Below are 20,569 nucleotides of genomic sequence, written 5' to 3' on the forward strand. Positions count from 1 at the left end.
TTTACCATGAACAGAGTGTTTGAAATGAGCTACACTTTGCATATATTGTATTTGCTTCATTTTGTTTGATTTCTCCCAGCCTCCTTATTGTAAAGGAACACATCCCTGATGGGTGGCAGGTGATCCTTGGACCAGAAGGCTGACTGATACTAAAATGAAGGGTCCCTTTCATTGAGTGCTTCCTGCAAGCTAGCTACTGTTTTCTATGCTGTGTGTATTTTGACTCATTCTCATGACAACTAGTGGAATAAACTGTCAGCCCCTTTTGCGGATGAAGAAACTGAGGCGGAGGATAAGTTAGCTGACCCCATCAGTACAAATAAGAAGTGCAAGACACAGCACTGAAGCTCTAGAGCATCTCTGCTCTGCAGTTCGCCCAAGCTCAGAGCACGAGGGCTGCAGTGAGGCCTGCGTGGTGTGCTCACAGGGGACATGCCCGCCGATGGGCACTATGCCGGTCTCTGCCAGGCAGCCAGGTCTTACAAGTGTTACCACTAGCTTTGTTCCTCTGGGATGTGTATTATTATCTGTGATGGAGGATACGGAAGACAAGGCTAAATCACTTTCCCACAGTCCTACCCTGGGGAAGTCAGCTACGGTCCAGTGGAGCCAGGAGGACTGTCGAGCCCACTGCTGTCTTGCCATTTTTGCAGCAAGCATTCAATCAGATGAGAGAGAAAAATTCTCAGCAGTGTAGCTATTTCACAGCAAACACTGCTCAGATACAGATGTCGTCTCATCTCACCTGCATCATCATCACCATCATCAACATCACTAATATCACTATTACTATTATTATTACTTTCATTTGGAATGAGGTGGATTATTTCCCTTTAGTAAACGCCTATTTTCAGGAACCAGTGCTAGGAAGAGGGGATGCAGAAATGCAGATATACACACTACCATGGAGATTACACCATCATGAAAGCTCAGGTTGGATACAGGTATGAATGGGCTTCCCTGGTAGCTCAGCTGGTAAAGAATCCATCTGCAATGCAGGAGACTCCAGTTTGATTCCTGGGTCAGGAAGTTCCCCTGGGGAAGAGATAGGCTACCCACTCCAGTATTCTTGGGCTTCCTTGGTGGCTCAGATGGGAAAGAGTCCATCTGCAATGCGAGAGACCTGGGTTTGAACCCTGGGCTGGGAAGATCACCTGGAGGAGGGCATGGCAACGCACTCCAATATTTTTTCTTAGAGAATCCCCATGGACAGAGGAGCCTGGTGGACTGCAGTCCATGGGGTCTCAGAGAGTCAGACACATCTGAGTGACTGAGCACAGCACAGAGGTGTGAACAGGTGAGCTGACCTGAGTCTTCGCTGCATAAATCGCCCACCTCAGTGAAGCCCGGTTCTCAGTTCTCCACTCAGTTTATTTCTCCTTATTAGCAGTAGTCATGAAATGGTCAATTGGAGCATCCTTTAAAAATATTTTAAAGACATTTTAGATATACAGGAAAATTGCAAAAATAGTACAGAGAGATCCCAGGTACCTTTCACCCAGCTTCTTCTCACATTCAAAATGTACACAGCCATGGGCTTCCCAGGTGGTGTGAGTGATAAAGAACCCACCTCCCAATGCAGGAGACATAAGAGGCACAGATTCAATTCCTGGGTTGGGAATATCCCCAGAGGAGGGCATGGCAACCCACTCTAGTATTCTTGCCTGGAGAATCCCATGGACAGAGGAGCCTGTCAGGCTGTGGTCCATGGAGGTGCAAAGAGTCAGACATGACTGAAGCGACTTAGCATGCGTGAATGAATAGTGCATTTATCCAAACATTGGTACAATACTGTTATCTATAACACAGCCTTTATTCAAAATTTTCCAGTTTTCCCACTAAATCCTTATTTTATTCCATTCCTTTTAGAAGCAGCTATTCTAAAAAGAAAATCATAGGGAACAGAAAGCATGTCTTTAAACTAATTTTGATTCAGTCCAGGGACTTTACAATACTTTGCGCAGCCTGTGCTGATGATTTATACAAAAACAGAAATCCACGGAGAGATCCCTATGGCTAAGGCATTCTATCATATTTCGGGATATAAAAGGAAAATTAAGACTATCCTCTGACTGGAAGTAAGACTGCATGCCAAGAGAAACAGTTATAGCTGCTTTGAATGAGAATTCAAAGCGGAAGAGGGGCTTCAAAGAGGAATACATTGAAATATACAAGATAAGATGGAATTTTTACCCCCAGCAGCTGAGAAACAGCTCTACATTGTGTTTGAAAGGCTCTTCCCCCCTCCCTCCAGGAGTGGATCTCACCTCACTGCGGCAGATGAAGCTTCGGAGACCCGTGAGCATGTTAACAGACGTCAAACATTTCCTGTCCTGTGGAGGAAACGTTAATGAGAAAAACGATGATGGCGTCACACTGGTGAGTCACAACGCTTCACTAGGAGACACTGCTTCCATTGCAAATGTGCATTGATTTTGAAAACATAGAATTGGGTATCATTAACTCCTAAATAAGGTTTTTTATTTTTCTGATTATATCGGTAATACATATTTATTGCAGAAATTTTGCAAAACAGACATGCAAAAAGGAAAGCGTAAATAACTTATACCATCACCCAACATTTATCTGTTGATATATTCTCTTTAAGCCTTATGCGTATTTTCCTTACAAATTTAGAGTAATTTTTATATTATTTTTGTCAGTGTGATTTTTGAGATGGAACCTACAGGAGAATGTTTTCATTTTAAGCAAAAGAACCTGTGTTATTCTGATGAATGAATCTCTAAATTCAAACAAACGCCTGCCATTGCTTTTTAATGCTCTCAGGCACAGTTGCATTAAATTGAACACATAACAATTAAATGTGGACTCATTTGGGTGTAAGCACAATGTCTTATCATCACAGGAAAAACATTTGGTCCTATTGACCCATAAAAATTACTTGGATCAGGCATGCTGGGGTTAGAATTAATTATTACGGAGATGAATGTGTTGTCTTAAGAAAGTAAGCCACAGAAGCAAAAGGGAAAAGCTCTGAAGCAAGGAGTGCACAGAAGCGGTTGGAACCAATTTTAGAAAATGATTCCATTTCTACTATGGGAAAATATGGTGTGAGATTGAACACAGTAGATAAGGAAAGCAGTGCAACTGAATGAACAAGAATTGTGTGAGACCTGATACCTTTGTAGATTTATTAAATGCAAATTAAGTGCTTTGAGACTTCTCAATAGAGTTATCTTCTGGACATTCATGTTGATCTTTGGAATATAAATTTCAGAAGACTACCAAAAACGGAACTCTAAGCTATAAGAAAACAAAGCAGCTTTAGAGTTTATTGAAAAATAACACATTCAAATGGAAAAAATATTCCAACTAGTTTATTGAGGAAATATTTACTAACTGCGTCCTGTGTACAAAATCATAGTGAACAAAACCACAAAAGTCCTTTTGTCTTTGTCGGGGGCTCACATTTCGTTGGGGAAGGCCTACACTATGCAGTATAAGTGGGCTAAGTATATAGTGCATTAATAGTACTAAATGCAAATGAGAAATAATAAAAACAAGACTGAGACATGGTAGGTATACTGTTGGCATTTTGGGTAGGTAGACAGATAAGATCTCACCGACATGAAGAGCTCTGAGGGATGACCTGAGGGACGTCTGCCCACACTGGAGATGTGAAGGAGGGGTACTGCAGGCTGAGCAGTGGATGTGCAAAGGTCCTGAGGCAGGGCCAGGTGTGCTGTGACTAAGGAACAGCTAGGAGGCCAGCGTGGCTGGGCAGAGAAGGCAAGACGAGGAGGGAACGGGGACCGGACCACACCGGGTCTCGTGGGCTTGTATGAGGGCCATGGCAGTTACACTGCGTGAAGTAGGAACGTGCTGGAGAGTCCAGAGAAGAGGATGTTGCTTCAGCTCCGGAAGGATCTTCACTCCGACTGCCATGATGAGGGTGTGCTGTCAGCAGGCAGGAGTGGAGCTGAGAGCTCAGTGAGGAGGCTCGTCTAACAGGTGATGATGCAGCTCAAACCAAGACAGTAGGCGCTGCAGTGGTGAGAAGTGGCTCATTTCAGTCTACCTTAAAAGAAGATCTGCTGGGATTTCCTGATGGAAATTCAGCGAGAGAAGAAGACAAGACTTCAGCGTGACTCTGACTATTTCTAGTTTGAATGGCTGGAATGCTGGAGTCGACACCGAAAGAGGAGAACGGGCTGAGGGCAAGCAAAGCGGATGAGGGTGGACCCTGGAAACGCGCAGTTAGACCTGCCTCTTAGCGGTCGTCATGGAGATGCTGAGTTTGTCGCTGGTTATTGAGTCTGATGCATAAAGGGTTTCCTAAAGGACATCGACCTGGAATATTCACTGGAAGGACTGATGCTGGAGCTGAAGTTCCAACACTTTGGCCACCTGATGTGAAGAACTGACTCATTGGAAAAGACCCTGATGCTGGGAAAGATTGAAGGCAGGAGGAGAAGGGGACGACAGAGGGTGAGATGGCTGGATGGCATCACCGACTCAGTGGACATAAGTTTCAGCAAACCCTGGCAGATGGTGAAGGACAGGGAAGTCTGGTGTGCTGTAGTCCATGAGGTACAAGTTAGCAACCAAACAATAACAACTAGTGTCTGGAATTTGGGTGCTGTTCAGAGTGGAGAAGTGATGTTGTGATCTTTAGCATGTTTGCACTGTTGAGGCCCTTGATGCTGGGCTGGGAAGATCCCCTGGAGGAGCACATGGCAACACACTCCTGTATTTTTTCCTGGAGGATCCCCATGGACCGAGGAGCCTGGTGGGCTACAGTCCATGGGGTCACTAATCTGATACGAAGGAAAGAGGACTGGGGACTGAATCGTGGAGCATAGCAAAGTGGAAGATCCTGGAAGGAGGTGGGAGTAGAAACTCCCAAGGTGGGAGGCAAACCAAGAGAATGAGGTGTCCTGGGAGCCCAGTAAGGAAAGCGGGAGGAGGAGGAATGATTAACCGTCAGATAAATACCACAGAGAAGTCGAGTGGACAGAGGCAGAGACTCGGCTGCCAGATTTAGTAACTTGGAGTCCTTGGTTTTCTCATCAGGGCAGCTTTGGTGGAGCAGTGGGATCAAAATCAGACTGGAGTGGGCTATTTAGTTAATTGTTCATTTCTACTGTGTATCTCAGGGGAAAAAAAAGAAGGTACAGTCTGTTCGTAGGACGTACATTAAGTTAACCTTAAAAATGCATTCCAGCATACAGTAGGTGCAGACAAATACTAACACGGAATGCCTAGAATAGTCAAATCATAGTGTCAGAAAGTACAGTGGTGGATGCCAGCGCCTGAGGTGGGGGGGGGATGGGGAGTTAGTGATTAATGGGGGCAGAGTTTCAATTTAGGAAAGTGAAAAATTCAGGAGACGGATGATGGTGAGAGTTGCACAACAACGCAATGTGCTTAGTGCCAGTGAACTATACAGTTAAATATGGTTACAATAGTAGGTTTTATATTTCTATTACTTTTACCACAATAAAAAAAAATTAAAAATAAAGATAATTAATAGCTGATTTAACACACGAGCTACGTTGAATAAGACATCCAACTCATAGTAAAAACCCAACGGACTCTCTGTTTCTTGTTCGGCAGAAGATATTACAACTTCATGTTGTTTTTTTTGAAATCACAACTAAATAAAAACAGCACACATGTTGAAATCCCTGCTAAATTAAAAGGCCTACAAACTTCAGAAGATAAGCTATGGAGAGAATCAATACATAGCAGTAAATTGCTATCATTTTCAACCATCTTCAATTTGATATTCCTTGTGACTTTTCTTTTATATTGAACAGAGAACACAAACGTGGCACGTAATTATTCTGTAATAACTAACTCTAGTTTTATTATTGATGTTGTGATCATCTTTGAGCTTTGTACAGAGAAAGTAACAATGAACAGGAGGCATTCCGTCCCTGAGGATCACAGCAGTTAGCAAGCAGCAGTCTCTTTGACTCTTGTGTCTGAGTTGGTGGGTCAATTATGTTAATAGTTCGAGTTGTCTTTCTGTAAAGGGTTTGTGTATAGTGTGTTCTTGCCTATTGTTGCTCATAATGATAAGAAGAAAGCCTTATCCACATACAGCTTCTGTATCCTGAGTTGGAATTTCAGTTGTGATTCAAAATTAGGCATCATACCCCATGCTATTACACTGCAAAACAGATGAAACTGTCAACAAAAAACTCGGTGAAGATCTGCTCCTAGTAAGATGGTTTTTATGCTGCTGCTTTGCTTCCTTTTTAGAATATACAGTATAATAACCAAAGGTAAGATGAATCATTTAACGTTTTTTATTTTATTTTATTTTTACTGCAACATAGTTGATTTACATGGTTGTATTAGTTCAAGATGTAAAGCAAAGTGATTCAGTTGTACATGTATATACACACACACACACACACACACAGGTGTGTGTGTGTGTGTATATATATATATATTCTTTTCTGGATTTTTTTCAACTATATGTTATTATAAGATACTGAGTAGAGTTCTCCATGCTATATGGTAGAACTTTGTTGTTTATATATTACTTTATATATGTGTGTGTATATATATATATATAATATATTTATATAAATACATATATACGTATATATGTATATATTTAAAGTATTATATATACAATAAGTATATATATAATAGTTTTATAATAATAGCTTCCCAGGTGGCCCTAGTAGTAAAGAACCAGACTGCCAGTGCTGGAAACATAAGAGACACGGGTTCAATCCCTGGGTGGGGAAGATCCCCTGGAGGAGGGCGTGGCAACTCAGTCCAGTATTCTCGCCTGGAGAATCCCATGGACAGAGGAGACTGGCAGGCTATAGTCCATGGGGTCACAAAAAGTCGGAGACAACTAACAGGACTTAGCATGCTTGCATATAATAATTTATATATATTTATAAATAATAGTTTTATATATATAGTATATTTATATATAGTATATATTTTGTAATAACCTGTAAGGGAAGAGGATCTAAAAATGAATATATATGTATATATCTATATCTCTATATATAAATGACTGAATCACTTCACTTACACCTGAAACTAACATGACATTGTAAATCAACCATATTTCAACCTTCAAAAAAAGTTACGTGTTTTGTTTTTGTTTTGAGATTACCTAGGATTCGAGTTGCCCACTGTCCTAGATGTCACTGGTAGCCCCTGCTCTGGGTAGCTTTGCTACTAAATGAACCAAGATCGTTTTCCTTTTAGTTTTTCCCTGGTGAGCAGCTCAGGAGATGACTGAGAGCTGGCCTATGTTCTAAATGGCAGAGCAGGGCTTTTTCTGCATGGAAAGCAAATCTACTCATAAAAGGTTTGATCCTGTGAACTTTGCATCATTAGTGTCAGGCACTAACCACCGAGTGGACCTATTCTTCCTGCAGGCTTACACTGCAGGTGAAAATCTGAAATCCACTTGCTAGTGCTTAAAGTGCAACAATTTGCCAATCACTGGCTGCTGATTCAGATAATATGGAATAAATTTAGAAGCAGGTGAAAAACGAGTTCTTCAGGTGAATATGTATATAAATTCATATTTCTCTAAAATATCTGTGGATACATTCTGTTTGATAGAATGTTAATGAGATAAAGCTTGTATGTAACAAAGTGTGGCAAGATTAATGTGAAACTTAACTTCTGAATGTTTATGCCTTAAGTTAAATATATTTGTAATTCTAATGTAGTTGAAAGTACATACAAAACATAAGCATATAAATGTCACTGTAGATTGAAGAGCATAATTAAGGCCAAAAAGCAAAATTTTTGCTGAATTTTATCAAAATTTATATTTAATAAATACTTTTGACTTTACTGTAATTTTGTCTTTGTAATAAAAATGGAAAGGAATTGTGCTACAAAATTCTATGCTTCAAAACCTGGAAGTTTGTGTTTTTACTACTTTTAATTAGTTTTTATTCTTCCTTTCCTTATAGATCCTTCTTAATTATTACGATTACAAAATCAACCATGTAGTTACTTAATAACCTAGTTTAAATCGAGTGTGATAATAAAGTGAAGTGTTAGTTGCTCAGTCGTGTCCGACTCTTTGCGACCCCATGGACTGCAGCCCGCCAGGCTCCTCTGTCTATGGGATTTTCCAAGCAAGGATGCTGGAGTGGGTTGCCATTTCCTTCCCCAGGGGATCTTCCCCACCCAGGGATCGAACCCAGGTCTCCTGCACCGCAGGCAGATTCTTGACCGACTGAACTACAGGGGAAGCCCCAGTGTGATGGCAACTTACTCACGAATAAATCACGTTGCCTCAGAAGCAGAATTCCCCTATAAGAAACCTTCCTCCATACCCTGAGCTCATCGTGATAGTTCAGCTTGCAGTAAGAAACTAAACCAGGAAGACAGGGTGGTGGCCGGGTGGGTGGACTGAGTGTGGCTCTCCTCTTGGATGCGTCAGGAACACACCCTCAGACGCGGAGGATCTCACAAGCGCCAGCTGAGAGCTGGCAGGCGTCCCCGGCCACCGGAGAGGAACGCACAGATCCACGCAAAACCCGGGAGGGTGAAGGAAGGCGGGAGAAGGAGGAGACTGAGCAGGACCAGACCTGCACCCGAGACAGCAGGTGGGGCTGGGGGACCGAAGCAGAGGTCCGATCCCCCATCCGGGCGACTGTTCGGGACAGAGGGCAGGCATCGGAGGCTCTTGGAGAGCGCAGCCGCTCATCCGTGACCGGCTGCATGGAATGAGAACCACGCAGACAGTCCTTCCCACAGCACTACATACCTGGACAGGGACGCGCGTCCTCTGGACTGCACGGCGGCGGCTGGGAGCTGGGGCGTGGGGATTGGAGAGCAATCCCAGGGCAGGATCTGCTGTTGACTGCGGGGAGATGGCCTGGAGCCGCGAGGGAGGAGAGTGCGGCGGGGAATGCCTTCGGAGGAACGCGGGGCAGACATGGAGGCGAGGCGATGCTGCTGAGTCACGCCCGGGGCGGAGCCATCTCTGCAGTCTTTCTCTCCCCACGTGCCCGGTGCCGGCTGCTGATCAATAGAGAAGGACCACGGAGAGGGTGGGACTCGATGCCTGCTGTGCCGAGCGATGGAGAGGGGCCCAGGCCAGGGGTACCGTTTGAGCGCCTGCTGTGCCGAGCAATAGAGAAGGACCAGCCACGGAGGCCAGGGGCTAGTAAAAGACCTAACAGTGCCTAGCTCCTGCATCCGAGGCCACCGACGTCCCTGCACACTTGGTGCTGCAGAGGCCCCAGGACCTAAGCAGCTGAACCACCCTCACGCTTGATTTTCACTGTGGCAGAGCTGCCAGAGGTTGGCAAAAACTCCGAGAGGGCCATGTCTCCTGTGCCTGTTGGCTGCCAGCTCCCCTGTGTACCTGGCATTGCCAGGGTCCCTGTGATCCAAGCAGCTGTGCCCCCTCCACAGCTGGTCCTCCCTGGGGCAGACTCAAGTCCTCCAGGGCAGCCTCAGGAGCAAACTCCTGTGGACGACACAGGCAGCAGTGGAGGTAAAAGCACAGCTGAACCCCAGGGGCAGTGTGGCTAAGGAAGAGGATCAAAAACCTTCCCACCAGCTGTGCAAGCTGCAGATTAAATCCACACGATCAACTAGGCAGACTGTGTCTATGGAATATATAAAAGGACAGTGAGACTTCCTGCAAAAGAAAACATCTTAGCTCTGGCAGCTGTAGACATTGGAAGCAAGAACATGCAGGAATAGGGCCAGGTTAAAGCCTGGGCTACCCCCACAGAGGGTCTAGAAACCAACGCAGAGTTGGAGGGCATCCTGGGGAGGTAAGGTGGACTGTGATTCACAGTGAGGGGAAGGATGCTCTGACAGCTGAGATCTGAGAAAGACTTTTATTATTATTGTATTTTGAATCATTCTGTATTTGATTCTGGATTTTTTTTCTTTTTCTGTGGTTGTTGTTTTATTTTTATTATTAATTCTATTTAAGCTTTTGAGAACTTTTTTTTAAAGCACACTTTTAATTTTCTTTATATACTTCTTCATCTACTTTGGCTTTTTGTGGTTCTATGGGTTTTTTTCTTTATTTTTTTTTTGTTGTTGTTGTTTGTTTTCCCTGCTGGCTCAGACGGTAAAGTGTCTGCCTGCAATGCTGGAGACCCAGGTTCGATCCCTGAGTCAGGAAGGTCCCCTGGAGAAGGAAATGGCAACCCACTCCAGGATTCTTGCCTGGAAAATCCCATGGACAGAGGAGCCTGGTAGGCTACAGTCCATGGGGTTGCAAGGAGTCGGACATGACTGAGCGACTTTACTTACTTGTTTTTCTTACTGTTCTTTTGCTGTTGCAGTTGTTCTTTAATGTATGAAATATTTTTTATATAATTCTGTTTAACTTTGCTTTCCTATTTTTTTTTTCTTTTCTTCCTTTGTTTCATCATATTTGTTAGTTTGTTTTGTTTGCTTTATTCACCAGTTGGCACTCTCATTTGGTCTTGTTTTCTGGTTTATGTTTTAGTTAGTTTTGTTTTTAATTGGTCGACATTATTTTTAGTTTTCTTTGCTCAGCAGGTCACTTTCTTGTACTTTGTTTTCTTTGAGCTGTCTGGTTGTCTGTGTGTGTGTGTGTTCCTTTTTTTTTTTTTTGGTCTGATTTTATATTTACCACTTGTCTGGGGTTCATCTTTTGTTTCTTGCTTTATTTTTTTTTTGTTTTTTTGTGTTTCTTTTAATCTCTTTTAATACCATAACAAACATCTTGTGGAATCTCGGTTCCCCAGCCAGAGATCAGGCCTGAGCCTCTGGAGTGGGAGCAGTGAGTCCAGAACATCAGCCTGGACTGGTGAACTCCTGACCCCAGGGAGTATTAATTAGTGAGAATGCCCAGGAAGGCCTCCTGCTGCATCCAAGACCCGGCATTACCCAACTGCTGGCAGCACACGGTGCAGGGCACCTCACCCGACCACCAAGCAAGACAAAAACACAAACTCAGTCATCAGCAGACAGGCTTACCTTAGGCACCCCAGAACACACCACCTCACACAGCCCTGCCCATCAGAGGGAAAAACTCACCTTCTCCCACCAAGAGCAGAGGGACAAGCCCCTCCCAACACGAAGCCTACAGAAAGCATTGGGCCACCTCACCCACCAAGGGCAGAAACCCACCAAGGAAGAAGAAACACAACCCTAAAACCTGGGAAAAGAGAACCTCAAACACGGTAACTTAGAAAAAAACAAAAAGACAGAGAGATGCTGCACAAATGAAGAAGCAAGGTTAAAAACTCACAGGACCAAATAAATGCAAACTACCTGAAAAAGAGCTCTGTGTAATGGTAGTAAAGATGGTACAAAATCTGAAAAATAGGTAGGAAAAAATGCAAGAATTATTTAACACATATAATGATGACCTAGAAGAAATAAAGAATAAACAGTGACAAACAACACAATTACTGAAATTAAAGAAACTTTAGAAGAAATCAATAGAGTAAATGAGGCAGAAAACAGATAAATGAGCTGGAAGATAGAACTGTGGAAATAACTGCTAACAAACAGAATAAAGAAAAAGAATGAAGATAATTTAGGATACTCTTGGAGACCTCTGGAACAATATTAAACATACCAACATTCAAAGTATAGGGGCCCCAGAAGAAGAAGAGAAAGAAAAAGTGTCTGAGAGATTTTTGAAGGGATTATGGTCGAAAACTCCCCTAACAAGGGAAAGGGAATAATAAAATCCAAGAAGCGCAGAGAGTTCCATACAGGATAAAGCAGCAGCATGTTGAGACACATACTAATCAAACTAACAAAGATTAAACACAAAGGAAAAATATTAAAAGCAGCAAGCGAAAAGCAACAAGTAGCATACAAGGGACACCCCATATGATTAACAGCTGATCTTTCAGCAGAAACTCTGTAGCCCAGAAGGGAATGGCAGGATATATTTAAAGTACTGAAAGGGAAAAACCTACAACCAAGATTACTCTACTTGGCAAGGATCTCATTCAAAATTGATGGAGAAATAAAAGTTTTACAGACAAGCAGAAGTTAAGAGAATTTAACACCTCCAAACCAGCTTTACAACAAATATTAAAGGGACTTCTATTGGTGGGAAACATAACGAAAGGAAAAGACCTACAAAAACAAACCCAAAGCAACTTAGAAAATCCAACAGGAACATAGATATGAATAATTGCTTTAAACGTAAACGGATTAAACACTCCAACCAAAAGGCACAGACTGGCTGAATGGATATAAAAACAAGACGCATATATATGCTGTCTACAAGAGACCCACTGCAGACATAGACATGGACAGGCTGAAAGTGAGAGGATGGAAAACGATAGTCCATGCAACTTGAAATCAAAACTGGAGTAGCAATTCTCATATCAAACAAAATAGACCTTAAAAAAGTATTACAAGAGACAAGGAAGGACACTACATAATGAGCAAGGGATCAATCCAAGGGAAATACATAACAATTTTCAAATATTTATGCACCCAACATAAGAACACCTCAATATATAAGGCAAATGCTAACAGATATAAAAGGGGAAATTGTTAGTAATGCTGGAGAAGGTGTGAAGAAAGGGGATTCTCTTGCACTGTTGGTTGTAATGTAAACTAATACAGCCACTGTGGAGAACAGTATGGAGATATCTTTAAAAAAAAGAAAACTAGGAATAAAGCTACCATATGACCCAACAATCCCACTACTGGGCATATTCTCTGAGAAAACCATAATTGAAAAAGACAACATGTACCCCAATGTTCATTGCAGCACTGTTTACAATAACTAGGATGTGGAAAAAACCTAGATGTCCATCGGTAAATGAATGGATAAAGAAGCTGTGGTACATATATATAATGGAATATTACTCAGCATAAAAAGGGACACACTTGAGTCAGTTCAAATGAGGTGGATGAACCTAGAGCCTATTATACACAGTGAAGTAAGACAGAAGGAGAAAAATAACATATGTTAACGATATATATATATATATATATATATATATATATATATATATATATGCAAAGTAGAAAGATGAACCCATTTATAGGGCAGCAATGGAGATGCTTTATTCTTTTGGGCTCCAGAATCACTACAGATGGTGACTGCAGCCGTGAAATGAAAAGACACTTGCTCCTTGGTAGAAAAGCTATGACCAACCTAGCTGCTGCTGCTGCTGCTAAGTCACTTCAGTCATGTCTGACTCTGTGCAACCCCATAGACGGCAGCCCACCAGGCTCCCCCGCCCCTGGGATTCTCCAGGCAAGAACACTGGAGTGGGTTGTCATTTCCTTCTCCAATGCATGAAAGTGAGAAGTGGAAGTGAAGTCGCTCAGTCGTGTCCGACTCCATAGACGGCAGCCCACCAGGCTCCTCCGTCCATGGGATTTTCCAGGCAAGAGTACTGGAGTGGGTTGCCATTGCCTTCTCCGGACCAACCTAGACAGCATATTAAAAAGCAGAGACATTACTTTGCCAACAAAGGTCCATCTAGTCAAAGCTATGGTTTTACCAGTAGTCATGTATGGATGTGAGAGTTGAACCTTAAAGAAAGCTGAGCACTGAGTAATTGATGGTTTTAAACTGTGGTGTTGGAGAAGACTCTTGAGAGTCTCTTGGACTTCAAGGAAATCAAACCAGTCCATCCTAAAGGAAATCAGTCCTGAATATTCATTGGAAGGACTGATGCTGAAGCTGAAACTCCAGTACTTTGGGCACCTGATGCAAAGAACTGACTCATTGGAAAAGACCCTGATGCTGGGAAAGATTGAAAGTAAGAGGAGAAGGGGACAACAGAGGATGAGATGGTTGGATGGCATCAGCAACCCGATGGACATGAGTTTGAGTAGGCTCCAGGAGTTGGTGATGGACAAGGAAGCCTGGCGTGCTGCAGTCCATGGGGTCATAAAAAGTTGGACACAACTGAGTGACTGAACTGAGCTGAACTGAATGGAGATGCAGACATAGAGAACAGACTTGTGGACACAGTGCGGGAGAAATGGTGAGAGCAGCATGGAATCACATATATTACCATATGTAAAACAGGTAGCCAGTGGGAATTTGCTGTATTTCTCCGGGAGTTCAAACCAGTACTGTGATGCACTAGAGGGGTGAGATGGGGTGGGAAGTGGGACGGAGGTTCCAGAGGGAGGGGACATATATATACCTATTGCTGATTCATGTTGATGTATGGCAGAAACCAACACAATGTTGTAATTATCCTTCAATTAAAAATAATAAAAAAGAAGGGATAATGTACCTAAGTATTTTATCTTGTAATTAAAAGTATTCAGATTACAGGAGTAGAAAGGAGCACTGGAGAGAGAAATAATTACATGAAAAAATACATGTTGTCAGAGTCAGAAAATATTTAACCCATAAGCTTTTTTTTCCCAAAGAATAATGATGTCCACTTGTACAAATAAAATTATATATAACTTCTTTTTTAAAGGTCTTTGTATTTTAGCTCCAATACTTTATTAAATGTATCTCTTTAAACCACCAAATAAACTACATTGCTGTCACTGCTCTTTCACATTAAAGGATAAAGTATATTTTTGTTGCAGCTGCACATGGCATGTGCCAGTGGCTACAAGGACGTAGCATCTCTTCTCCTGGAACATGGTGGGGACCTCAATGCCACAGATGATCAGTACTGGACCCCACTTCACTTGGCAGCAAAGTATGGCCAGGTAAAATATGTCCTGAATTCGTTTTTAAAAATTATCTTATGATCATTGCATCATTTCATATTTGGTTTTTTTCAAAATGTGTACTGACATGATGTAACTTGACTTTTAATGGGATTGTTTAACTAAGGAAATATGTTTTGGGCTGAGAGAAAACATTTACTTTCCAAAGGAGCTTTCATAACCTACATTCCTCAACACTCTCTATAATGTACTCAGATTCATTGGAGAAATAGTCAAAACCAGAAACAGTCTTTATAGAATGGTCTTAATACTATATTTTTTTAACATTATATAGTCCTTTTCAGTGTACAGGTTTCATGAGTCTCTAATGATTGTGTTTGTTTTCTGCAGTTAGTAGATTTAAGGCAAAATTACATTTTATATTTTATTTTCCTTAATAAATTATATTTCATTGTAACAAATGAAGGATGATAGCAGAGTTCTTTCTCTGAATTGACTCTCAGTTGATTGATTCTCAATTGATTCTCTATAGCTAATATATCTTGAGTTATTATTGGACAAACTAACTTCTCACTAGGTTATGACATACCATGAATAAGAAATACAATTTTATTTAATTTATGTGAGTGAATGTGATTAAGCAGTATTCATAATAGTTTATTAGTGTTAAAGTTGATTTTTTAAAAAAATATATAATATGTTGTGTTAGGGAAAGTCTTAGTATTGTAGTATAAAATATAACTTAGGTTACATATATACGAAGATTTGAGCTAAACCTGTTGATGTCCAAGCATTAGTTTGGTGCAAACTATGTCACTCACTGAATTTATAGTAAGTTAAATCCCTTACATACTAGCCAATGCGTAGAATATGTATCATACAAGTTGAATCATCCAGTTGTTGAAAACACTGAAATCATTTGCATCTCAAGCATCTTAGGAAAAGTATATTACTTGGGGATATGCTTCTTCCAGACTAATAGGAACACTGTTTGCTTTGACAACATTTCCTGTAGAAAAAGATTCATTCATTCAATAAACATTTTTATCATGCTGTTAGTAACACCAGGTCTGTGCTTCTAGCGAGCATGTGTATAAGTGAATGGCTGTCTTGAGGAGCTGAGGCTGGAGGCAGCTGAAACCATTGGCCTCAGAGTTCTGGCTTTCCAGTTCTCTCGTGACCACAGGAGTCCTGGGGCATCAAAAGTACACCATCAGTATACCAGAAATCCACCCGAGCACAGCAGCATCCCAGGATACGCCAGGCAAGAAGTTCTGTAAAAACTAGAGAAGTGAACTTATAAGCTAGGACTGTTTCCTTGGACACATCTTACTGAAGAGGTGATGGGGAGTGAGGTATCAAAAGGTGCCCAAGGTAGCCGGAGATTGCTTCCAGAAGGAGCTAAATCTGAAACAGGTGACGTGTAGCAGAGCACTCCGCAAACTTGAACGCATCATTTGACCCAGTTTTTCACTTTGGCGGACAGGACTTTTAGATTTTGGGTCAGGCATCATTTCAGAGTAACTAATTTGTTCCCTTAACCATTTTCATAAGATTATCAACTCTGGGGGAACAGGACTAGATTTAACAAAAAAAATTTTAAAGACATGTCACTATTGATAGATCTGTTATTAGACATTTAAATGAACCCAGTGTATGTTTTTTCTTTTCTTTGCCTTCAGGTCAAATGAAATATTTGGTATGAGTTGATGTATTCTGTTTGCTATGATATTTTTCAGTTCTGTGATTTCCATTTGGTTCTTTCTTATAACTTCTGTGTCTTTGAAGAGGTGTTCTGTTTTATAATTCAAGAGAATTTGTAATTGCTTATTGAAGCATTCTCATGATGGCTGCTTTGAAATCATTGTCAAATAATTTCAACATGCTTCATCTTGATTTTGGTGTCCGCTGATTGTCTCTTATCAATCAAGATGCACTCTTCTGATTTTTATTTGACTAGGATGAGTGCTTTTTAGTTGTTTCTTGGACATTTTCACTGTTTTGTTAGGAGAATCTTGGTCCTATGGAAATCTTCTGTTTTAGCAAGCAGTAGCTCTGTTCAGCTTCAGCATCCAGGTTCTGGTCTACTTAAGTGGGATGTGGGTCCATGATGGTTAAATTTTCAGATCCTTCAGGGTATTATTTTGGTGTGCTTGGTTTATCTGGGTCCCTGCGGTTCTTGCAGGTCTCTTTCCCATGCCCCAGGAGGGATGGAAGGTGTTTCCTTGGGCCAAGCCGCCCATGTCTCTGGGTAGGTAGGAGAATCTCTATGGAGATAGCAGACTTCCAGGGCTGGGGGCTTTTGATTGTGCCCCCGCTGTTCGCAAGTCCCCCTCCCCCAGCCACTCTTGTCTCTCATGGAGGGGGGGTGTCAGTCTTACTGGATAAAGAGGGCCTCCCCTGGCACTTGCTGTCCGCAGGGTCGTGGTGCTGGCTCCATCTGACGTTGTCAGGGAGACGTGGTTTGAAAGATGTGGGAAGCGTGTCCCTGCGCCCCAGTTCCGTTGCTGGGTTGGGCTGGAAGCACCGGGCCCAGAGGTCCCTGCTTGGCTGCCTGTGAGCACACAGACCGCCCTGCCTCCCTGCGGTTCCTCCCTGCCACAGGTGCTGAGCCAGTCCCTCTCCCTTCTTCCACTTGTCAGAGTTCTTCTGGGGTTGCTTGCTTTTTCCAGGGTTTATTGTGATTAGCGGGGAGGACCAGTAAGAAGTCCGTCTGAGCTGGTATGTTTTAAAACAAGCGCTTCTGTTGTTTAAAAAAATGCTTATTTCTGGAAGACGTGTAGAGCTTGGTGTAAGACACATAAGCCCAATGCAAGTGCTGCTTCGTTCACAGAACTTCCTGTAACCGTTGTCACACAAAAGTCAAGAGATAGAAGAATCACGGATGAATCAGACAGGGGGCATTGGAGGGCGTCAGAATCCCACCCCATTGTCGGTCACATTCCAAAACCTTCCCGAATGTTGGGTTTTCTAGATCTATGTTTTCAGCCTAGAGAAACGTAGTCATGAACTTATGTGGGAAATATGATTCAACATTTTCATGTAATTTACAAAAGGAAGAGTACTTAAGACGAACATTATTGTTGCTGTATTTCCCTTGTACTTGCTACATTTCCAACACTCACCATTTATTCATGATTAATGGTAAAGGAATTAAGTTTTCGGTTCATGTACTGTTGAAGCCTAGCTTGGGGAATTTTGAGCATTACTTTGCTAGCGTGTGAGATGAGTGCAATTGTGCAGTAGTTTGAACATTCTTTGCTATTGCCTTTCTTTGAGATTGGAATGAAAACTGACTTTTCCCAGTCCTGTGGCCACTGCCGAGTTTTCCAAATTTGCTGACATATTGAGTGCAGCAGTTTAACAGCATCATCTTTTTTAGGATTAGAAATACCTCATCTGAAATTCCGTCATCTCCACTAACTTTGTGTGTAGTGATTCTTCGTAAGACCCACTTGACTTTGCACTCCAGGATGTCTGGCTCTAGGTGAGTGATGACAGCGAGAACTTCCAGATGTTCAAGCTGGATTTAGAAAAGGCAGAGGAACCAGAGATCAACATTTGTTGGATCATAGAAAAAGCAAGAGAATTCCAGAAAAGCATCTACTTCTGCTTCATTGACTACACTAAAGCCTTTGTGTGGATCACAACAAATTGTGGAAAATTCTTAAGGAGGTAGGAATACAAGACCACCTTACCTGCCTCCTGAGAAACCTGCATTCAAGTCAAAAAGCAACAGTTAGAACCAGACATGAAACAATGGACTGGTTCCAAATTGGGAAAGGAGTACCTCAAGGCAGTATATTGTTACCCCGCTTATTTAACTTATATGCCGAGCACATCATGTGAAATGTTGGGCTGGATCGGGCTGGATGCAGCACAAGCTGGAATCAAGCCTGCTGGGAGAAATATCAATAACCTCAGATATGCAGGTGACACCACCCTTATGGCAGAAATCGAATATGAGCTAAAGAGCCTCTTGAAGATGAAAGAGGAGAGTGAAAAAGTTGGCTTAAACCTTAACATTCAAAAAACTAAGATCATGGCATCTGGTCTCATCACTTCGTGGCAAATAGATGGGGAAACAGTGAAAACAGTGACAGACTTTATTTTTGGGGGCTCCAAAATCTCTACAGATGGTGACTTCAGCCATGAAATTAAAAGACGCTTACTCCTTGGAAGGAAGGTTATGACCAACCTAGACAGCATATTAAAAAGCAGAGAGATTACTTTGCCAACAAAGGTCCGTCTCGTCAAGGCTATGGTTTTTCCAGTGGTCATGTATGGATGTGAGAGTAGGACTATAAAGAAAGCTGAGTGCCAAAGAATTGATGCTTTTGAACTGTGGTGTTGGAGAAGACTCTTGAGAGTCCCTTGGACTGCAAGGAGATCCAACCAGTCCATCCTAAGGGAGATCAGTCCTGGGTGTTCATTGGAAGGACTGATGTTGAAGCTAAAACTCTAATACTTTGGCCACCTCATGCGAAGAGCTGACTCATTGGAAAAGACCTTGATGCTGGGAAAGATTGAAGATGGGAGGAGAAGGGGACGACAGGATGAGATGGTTGGATGGCATCACCAACTGAGATGGTGAAAGACAGGGAAGCCTGGTGGGCTGCAGTCCGTGGGGTCACAAAGAGTCAGACATGACTGAGCGACTGAACGACAACAACAAATGAATTAAGAAATGCTTTACAATTGTTCCATTTTTTTCCCAAACCAGCTGCACAATATCTGACCCCAACTTTTATAAAACATACTTCTCTCTTTGGGGACTCCTATTTTTTCTTCTATTTCTCAGCACTCCTCCACACCCCGACACACTTGCAGGTCATTCTGCACATCTCAGGGATTCAGCCAGCTTCGTTCTGAGGGTTTCCATGGCCTCTCCCTGGCTCTGAGCACCTGCCACCCCTCGGTGGCCGTGTGAGCCTCACTAGACTCACCGATTCTCCCTCCCTAGAGCCTGGCCCCAGCCAGGGTCTTTGATCAGTGAGAACCATCCACGTTTGGTTACAGAGCTCAGAAGATTGGGGAGGACTATGAAGGCAAATATATCAGACAGTCAGTGAGCCAGTGTCCAAGTCAACTGATCCAGCCGCTAGCTTCACACAGACGTCCAGCTCAGAGTTCTCCACAAGTAGCCATTCACGGTGTGCGCATGAGGCAGATTTTAAACAAAGTCATCTCACCTTTATCTTCTGCATGTCTGGAAAATGTCTCACCGTTGATTCATAATTTTCTAAATCCTTAAACATTTTAATACTGAGGATAGGGTCTGACGATCATCTGTCTTTTCCATTTTACTCCATTAAACCTACGTGAATGGAGTCACCCCCGGAAGATAAGACCTAACATTGCAGAGTTTATCTGTGTTGCCCCACGTGCTTTCCTGGGTCCAGCAGAGTCACTGAAGCGCTTGAATGGCCGGATCTGTCAGCCCAGAAGTGGAAGCTGAGCGCTGGCACTGAGTGATGGAGCAGGGCTTTTCTGTCAGATACAAAACTCCAAACCCAAAATGCTCTTCCTTGATTTAGATCCAAGAAACAACTGAGATGTATGTTAATAGAGGATTCTGAGCAGAATCTGCATCTTGATTATGTTGTCAAGAAAATAACCATATGATATTTTAAAAACTTGTTCATCCATAAAAATCCCATTTAATATTCATTTTGGGAATGATGCTTTCAAAAGAGGTATTATCTGGATATCAATTTATTTGCTCAGGAGATTTATAACTCTCTAGAGAAGTAAATAAATACATCTCAGTTGAGTGGAAAAATGTTTTAGAAAGCCTGACATTTTAGAGAGACTAATGACATTTTTACAGATGTTCATAGCAACTTCAGTTTCTTATAAATGTCTTACAAATATAAATACCTTTATGGAGAAAGCAGTCCATAATTTATAAAAATACTTATAATCAACATGTGTACTGGGATTTATAACTGACATGTATACATATTTTAAAACTTTCCTTTATAAATAT

General features: G+C 42.1%; 1 protein-coding gene across 1 annotated transcript in view; it reads left to right on the top strand.

Annotated features, from left to right (window-relative positions):
* Positions 1 to 20,569, top strand: part of MYO16 (myosin XVI) — a 467,123-nt gene that overhangs the window by 148,692 nt on the left and 297,862 nt on the right. The window contains exons 6-7 of the mRNA XM_081547232.1: positions 2,255 to 2,379; positions 14,494 to 14,619. Of these exons, the coding sequence (XP_081403358.1) occupies positions 2,255 to 2,379; positions 14,494 to 14,619 (251 nt within the window). The remainder of the gene's footprint in view (positions 1 to 2,254; positions 2,380 to 14,493; positions 14,620 to 20,569) is intronic.

The sequence above is a fragment of the Giraffa tippelskirchi genome, chromosome 12 (genome assembly GCF_054371585.1).
Source record: "Giraffa tippelskirchi isolate mGirTip1 chromosome 12, T2T-mGirTip1v1.2.pri, whole genome shotgun sequence".
Lineage (NCBI taxonomy): Eukaryota > Metazoa > Chordata > Mammalia > Artiodactyla > Giraffidae > Giraffa > Giraffa tippelskirchi.